The 6,598-nt window shown below is 49.6% G+C and overlaps 1 protein-coding gene across 1 annotated transcript; it reads left to right on the top strand.

The window, feature by feature from the left end:
* The first annotated feature begins 1,543 nt into the window (after positions 1 to 1,543).
* On the top strand, positions 1,544 to 6,199 carry LOC147751616 (uncharacterized). Its single transcript, XM_086938867.1, has 2 exons — positions 1,544 to 2,680; positions 5,843 to 6,199. Exons 1-2 carry the CDS (start codon positions 1,544 to 1,546, stop codon positions 6,197 to 6,199), a joined length of 1,494 nt encoding a protein of 497 aa, XP_086794993.1.
* Positions 6,200 to 6,598: the final 399 nt, after the last annotated feature.

Genomic DNA, 6,598 nt, shown 5'->3' with positions numbered 1-6,598 from the left:
AATCACCTGCAACGAAACGACTCATTAATAACGGCTAGAGTATGGAACAAGGCTCAGCAAGCAACAGCCCCGACACGTTAAAGTTGGAAATGCTCGGCTTTCACTTACCTAGAAAAAGGAATGCAGCCTCGATGGTTTGAGGCTCGTCGGATACATAACCCTTGATCTAGGTAGCCTTTTTTTATAAATTGGAGGTAGTTCTAAAAAGAACAGTTTTTTTTCTTCTTTATGTTGTTTTATATTTTATTTAATGTTTTTTTTGAACTTTTTGTACTTTTTTTGGCTTTTCATGAACAATTTTATATTTTTTTTGTTATTTTTATGGGGAGAAACAAAAAACAGGGAATTGTAAAGGGCTCAACTGGAGCAAAAAAAATCAGGAAAAAATTATTGTTTTTTGGGGCAATTGTGGTTGTCACCGGCACGGTTGATGAGCTTTATGCTTTGCTCACCATAGGTGATGGTCTTACCATAAAATATACAAGTGATCTTGTATTGCCCAAACTGGGGTTGTATGTTTGGGACCATCTCCCTTGTCTCTGGTCCCGATGGAGTGGGTTGCTTTCTTTTGGAGGTGCTGGGTGAAGATTGGGGAGGTTTTGTGGCCAGTTCTCGGACCTCTGCCGCAGCATAGTTGTTGGGATGCCTGCGCTGCATGTGGCGAATCATGGTGTTATTGCCAAATGAGTATTTCTTGTTAGGGTTCCCCCTTTAAAGTTCCATGTTACAGATTAGGCAAGTCACCTTTGGCGCATTCACCTTTTTGAGGCCACTTGGGATGGAAAAAAACTCCCTTATAATGTGGTGCTTTGGCCTATATGGGTGTCACGGGTCTGACTGTCAAGAGACCTCTGAATATAAAGACTGGTGGTGCGCCACCCCCCTTTCACCTTGCGTCTTGTCTCAACAGCCGCAGACTTCTACGTGGCATGAGGAAGAAGGAGACCCCGACACGGAATGGCCATCAGGCGTGAACGTATACGGCTCCTTTAAGGCCGACGGCTGGGATTGTGGAGTCACGCCCCTAGTGACGACAAAAGCAGGAAGCACGGCATCGAGGACGGACGGCGTTTCCCCCGCGGAGGAGATCGAGGAGGAGAGCAGCGCGGAACCAAGTCCAGGAAGAGAAGCAGACGGAAACGACAAGCCAGGAGGCCAACGGTCGGACGAGTCGCCCTGCCACGCGCCCACGGGAGGAGCGTGGCTTAAAGAGGTACGGGGCCGGGTCGCGGGTTGGGTAGGGAGGCGGAGACAGCCCCCGGTGTAACACTTCCTGCAACCAAAACCCTTCCCTGAGCACGAGCACCTTCCGTCACTCCCGTATTTAACTGGAGCACTTCACGGGGTTTGCGTGTCCCTCACTCCCGGTCCTTGTGTGTGTCCAACCAGAGTGCAGGCAGTAATTCGCCTTCTCTTGATTTCCTTTTCTTTCCGGTACCACGTGGAATCATGTTGTTGAGACGTATCAAGATAAAGACTTCCACGACCAGAAGGCACCGCGACATTCACCGATACCCAGAGACTAAAGACTACTTATCTGTTCATGAAGAAAACGTATATAACAATAAAGCCCTCCTTAAAACCTTTAATCAAAGCCCCAGTGTTTCTCTTTGAGCCGGCCCCTCCCACTCCAGTGGTCGAACCTCCAATCCTTCCTGAGCCCCCGGGACAATTGGTGTCAGAAGTGGGATCAACTTCATCATCCATCAGTGAGACCAAGATGGAGACCCTGATCGACCACCTCATAAAGGGACAGGAGAAGTTAGAATGGGCCGTGGAGAACCAGCTGTCCATTGCTCAAGCGGACCGAGAACTTTTCACTAAAACAATGACCGCACACGTAGAGGGTCTTAAGTCCATACCCTCTGTCCAACAGGCGGCCACGGACGAAGGACGTGTACACACGCCACATCCGTCAGGAATGGCCCTACAAAAATATGTACCCGGTGAGGATCCTGACGCCTTTTTGGTAAACTTTGAAAGGGCGGCTCGGGCTATGAGCTGGCCCGAAGAAAAATGGCCGTTCTTTCTCGCCCCTCTCCTGACTGCCGAAGCCCAATCTGCATATCAAGCGGCGAATCCCCTGGGGACAACCCCATATGCGACCATTAAAATGGTCATATTGGACCATCTAGGTTTGGACCAGGAGGCCTATAGAGTCCGCTTCCGAAAAGAGAAAGGGGTTCTTGGGGAAAACCCAAAAACACTGTTCTTCAGGCTAAAAATGGCGGCGGACAAATGGCTTCGCCCTGATGTATGTACAAAGGAAGAAATATTGAATAAAATCTATGTAGAGCAGTTTATGGAGGCGTTACCATATGCGACCCAGCGTTGGCTCAAACAACATGTAGGCCTGACAGTAGAACAAGCCATTGAGATGGCATCCCAATATGCCAGGGCCCAACCCAAGTCTATACCGTGGGAGCCAGAAAAAACCTCCAAAGGTACTCCTACCAACAAAACGGACAAAAGGCCAAAACCAGTACTCGAGGCTCCCCGACCCTACAGACCTCCCGGTATGATGGTTCCTCCAACAAAAGGACCCCAGTGTTTCGAATGTGGCGAGTGGGGCCACATCGCCAGGATGTGTCCCAAAAGGAAGAGCCATGAGGAACCCATGGAGGTGGGGTATCTGCCCCGGACTGTGATGTATTCCGCCGAAATGGGCAGCACGTTTTACGTGAGTATAAGGATGAATGGGTTCCGATTGAAAGCATTGTTAGACTCAGGGTGCAGGCAATCTGTGGTACAGTCCAGGTTCGTAACCCCGGATCAGATGAATCATAAGACTCCCGTGTATATCAGGTGCGTCCATGGGGACGTGAAGCCTTACCCCGTGGCCTCCATCACTCTCACACCGCAGGATAGGGACCCCTGTACTGTTAGCGTAGGGATAGTTGATTCCCTGCCTGAAGATATGATCCTGGGGACCGACAATCCAGAATTCCTGTCCCTATTTAAGGAACACCTTGCTACAACCAGGAGTGGGGTGCATATACCATCCTACCTATCTCCCGAACCCTGGGTTATTGATCGCAGTTTCAGATTTGCTCAGGCTGAACACAGATCCCTTGTCAACGCCTGGGAAATCGCCCATAGCTCAGACAATCAGACCTCTCCAGTATTTCCCCGCTTTTTGATCAAAAACGATTTGTTATATAGACAAGCCAACCAAGAAGCAGAAATGCAGTTATTGGTTCCCCAGTCTTTCAGAGAACAAGTGCTATTCTTTGCACATGCCCACTTGATGGCAGGACATGCCGGCAAGGAAAAAACCACTGACTGTATCCTGCGCAACTTCTATTGGCCGGGTATTTACAAAGATGTTCAAGAATTCTGTGCCCGCTGCGAGGTCTGTCAACGTAGAAACACACAGCGCCCTCCGGCTGCTCCCCTACAAAGGATGCCCATAATTGGTATCCCCTTCGAGCGAGTGGGCATGGATTTGATAGGGCCCCTACCAAAGACGGGGAGAGGCTTTATATACGCATTGGTAATCGTGGACTATGCCACTCGGTTTGTTGAGGCTTTTCCCTTAAAGAACACTACCACAGCGGCCATCGCTGAAAAATTTGTGGAACTTTTCAGCAGGGTAGGCTTTCCTAAAGAAGTATTGACCGACCAGGGGACTCCCTTCACCTCAAAACTAATGAAGGAGGTGTGTGCCTCACTGGATATAAAACACTTGAAAACCTCGGTGTATCATCCCCAAACCGATGGTTTGGTGGAAAGATACAACCAGACTCTGAAGCAAACACTAAAGAAAATGCTGACGGCGGAAGGGCCCACCTGGGATCGGCTCCTACCTATCGCCCTTTATGTGATAAGAGCCCAAAAACAAAGCAGCCTAGGATGCTCATCGTTTGAGTTACTGTATGGGAGGATGCCCCGTAGTCTCCTAGACATCACTAAAGAGATGTGGGAAAATGAGACGTCCCAGGAGCAAAAATCCATGTTGGAATATACCTCTCAGCTCCGAACCAGACTTGGTAAATTAAGAGAACTTGCCTATACTTCCATGGAGCATCAACATGAGAGATACAAGAAATCCTATGACAAAGGTAAAAGATTACGGTCCCTGGACGTAGGGAAATGGGCTCTAGTGCTATTGCCTTCCATCAGTACTAAGAATAAACATGAGTGGCAAGGCCCATATCAGATCACTGAAAAAATCGGAAACACTACCTATAGACTACGGTTAAACCCTCACAAATCACAAATCTACCATATCAATCTCTTGAAAGAGTGGTTGGGACCCCTACCCCGGGGGGGACACTTCGTAGGGCAAATGGATGTCCGACATGTCTCTACTCTAGAACAGTTGGTGGTGAACCCAGAGCTGACTCCCCAGGAAAAGCAGGAGTTAACAGAGACTCTAACCCCGTATACAGCAGTGTTTTCCGACTTACCAGGAAGGACGGAGTTGGCAGAGCACTGCATCGAAACTCTTCCTGGGGAAGTGGTAAAACAAAGACCCTATCGAATTCCCGCAGCAAGAAAAGAGATTGTACGGAAAGAAGTGCAGGACATGCTCGATTTGGGCGTCATACGCCCTTCACAGAGTCCTTGGTCATCCCCGATTGTTCTAATTCCTAAACCTGATGGCACTAAAAGGTTTTGTATGGACTTTCGTGCATTGAATGCTGTCTCGCATTTTGATACGTATCCGATTCCTCGAGTCGATGACTTGATTGAAAAAATTGGAGATGCCAAATTTATCACCACCATTGACCTCACGAAGGGGTATTGGCAGGTCCCCCTTCGGGAGGAGGATAGAAAGAAAACAGCATTTGTAACGGATGAAGGTGTTTTTGAGTTCACCGTCCTGCCTTTCGGATTACACGGCGCCCCGGCAACATTTCAGCGCCTGATGAACAAAATCTTACAACCCTATTCACACTTTAGTTCAGCTTACTTGGATGACATAGTCATTTACAGTCAGAACTGGAAGGAACATTTGAGACACTTACAAACCATTCTGGAAGCCCTCCAAACAGCAGGACTACACATCAATGCAAGAAAATCGCGAGCAGCTTTTCAAAGTGTGAAATACCTGGGCTACGTGTTGGGTGAAGGCACCATCGCTCCACAAAGCGAAAAAGTAAGAGCGATAGCAGCAGTCCCGTTCCCCAATAACAAAAGGGACCTTAGAGCCTTTCTTGGCCTGGTGGGTTATTACAGGCGCTTTATTCCAGGCTTTGCAGAGTTAGCAGCCCCCTTAACCGATCTGCTCCGCAAAGACGTCAAGGCCAAGGAATTTAGTAACCCATCGAGAGAGGCCTCACAGGCTTTTCACCTTCTTAAATCCACGATGACAACGGCTCCTGTTTTGATATCACCGGATCACAGCAAACCATTTGTGTTGTCCACGGACGCTTCTAATCAGGGGATAGGTGCGGTACTATCGCAAGTCAAAGAGGGCGTTGAACATCCGATCCTATACGTCAGTAGGAAATTGTTCCCCAGGGAGTGCCGATACTCTACCATCGAAAAGGAGGCCTTGGCAATCAAATGGGCAATTGACAAATTAAAGTACTACCTGGAGGGCAAGCCCTTTGTTCTACATACAGACCACGCTCCCCTGAAGTGGATGCACTAAAATAGTAGCCACAACCCCCGGGTGTTGCGATGGTTTCTGTCCTTACAACCCTATGCATTTACTGTGCAACATCGCAAAGGAAGAGACAATGCAAATGCAGACTTTTTATCCCGGGTGCTTCCTCTCCCCGATCGGGAGATGCCAGGGGGGGAGGTGTGTCACGGGTCTGACTGTCAAGAGACCTCTGAATATAAAGACTGGTGGTGCGCCACCCCCCTTTCACCTTGCGTCTTGTCTCAACAGCCGCAGACTTCTACGTGGCATGAGGAAGAAGGAGACCCCGACACGGAATGGCCATCAGGCGTGAACGTATACGGCTCCTTTAAGGCCGACGGCTGGGATTGTGGAGTCACGCCCCTAGTGACGACAAAAGCAGGAAGCACGGCATCGAGGACGGACGGCGTTTCCCCCGCGGAGGAGATCGAGGAGGAGAGCAGCGCGGAACCAAGTCCAGGAAGAGAAGCAGACGGAAACGACAAGCCAGGAGGCCAACGGTCGGACGAGTCGCCCTGCCACGCGCCCACGGGAGGAGCGTGGCTTAAAGAGGTACGGGGCCGGGTCGCGGGTTGGGTAGGGAGGCGGAGACAGCCCCCGGTGTAACACTTCCTGCAACCAAAACCCTTCCCTGAGCACGAGCACCTTCCGTCACTCCCGTATTTAACTGGAGCACTTCACGGGGTTTGCGTGTCCCTCACTCCCGGTCCTTGTGTGTGTCCAACCAGAGTGCAGGCAGTAATTCGCCTTCTCTTGATTTCCTTTTCTTTCCGGTACCACGTGGAATCATGTTGTTGAGACGTATCAAGATAAAGACTTCCACGACCAGAAGGCACCGCGACATTCACCGATACCCAGAGACTAAAGACTACTTATCTGTTCATGAAGAAAACGTATATAACAATAAAGCCCTCCTTAAAACCTTTAATCAAAGCCCCAGTGTTTCTCTTTGAGCCGGCCCCTCCCACTCCAGTGGTCGAACCTCCAATCCTTCCTGAGCCCCCG

Source organism: Lissotriton vulgaris, chromosome 1_1, assembly GCF_964263255.1.
Source record: "Lissotriton vulgaris chromosome 1_1, aLisVul1.2, whole genome shotgun sequence".
NCBI lineage: Eukaryota > Metazoa > Chordata > Amphibia > Caudata > Salamandridae > Lissotriton > Lissotriton vulgaris.
The sequence above is the reverse complement of the archived record's forward strand: the minus strand, read 5'-3'. Positions and strand labels throughout refer to the sequence as shown.

Coding starts and splice junctions, on each gene's coding strand:
- LOC147751616 (XM_086938867.1), top strand. CDS start 1,544: ATGAAGAAAACGTATATAACAATAAAGCCCTCCTTAAAACCTTTAATC. Junction 2,681..5,842: donor AAATGGGCAGCACGTTTTAC/GTGAGTATAAGG, acceptor TTGTCTCAACAG/CCGCAGACTTCTACGTGGCA.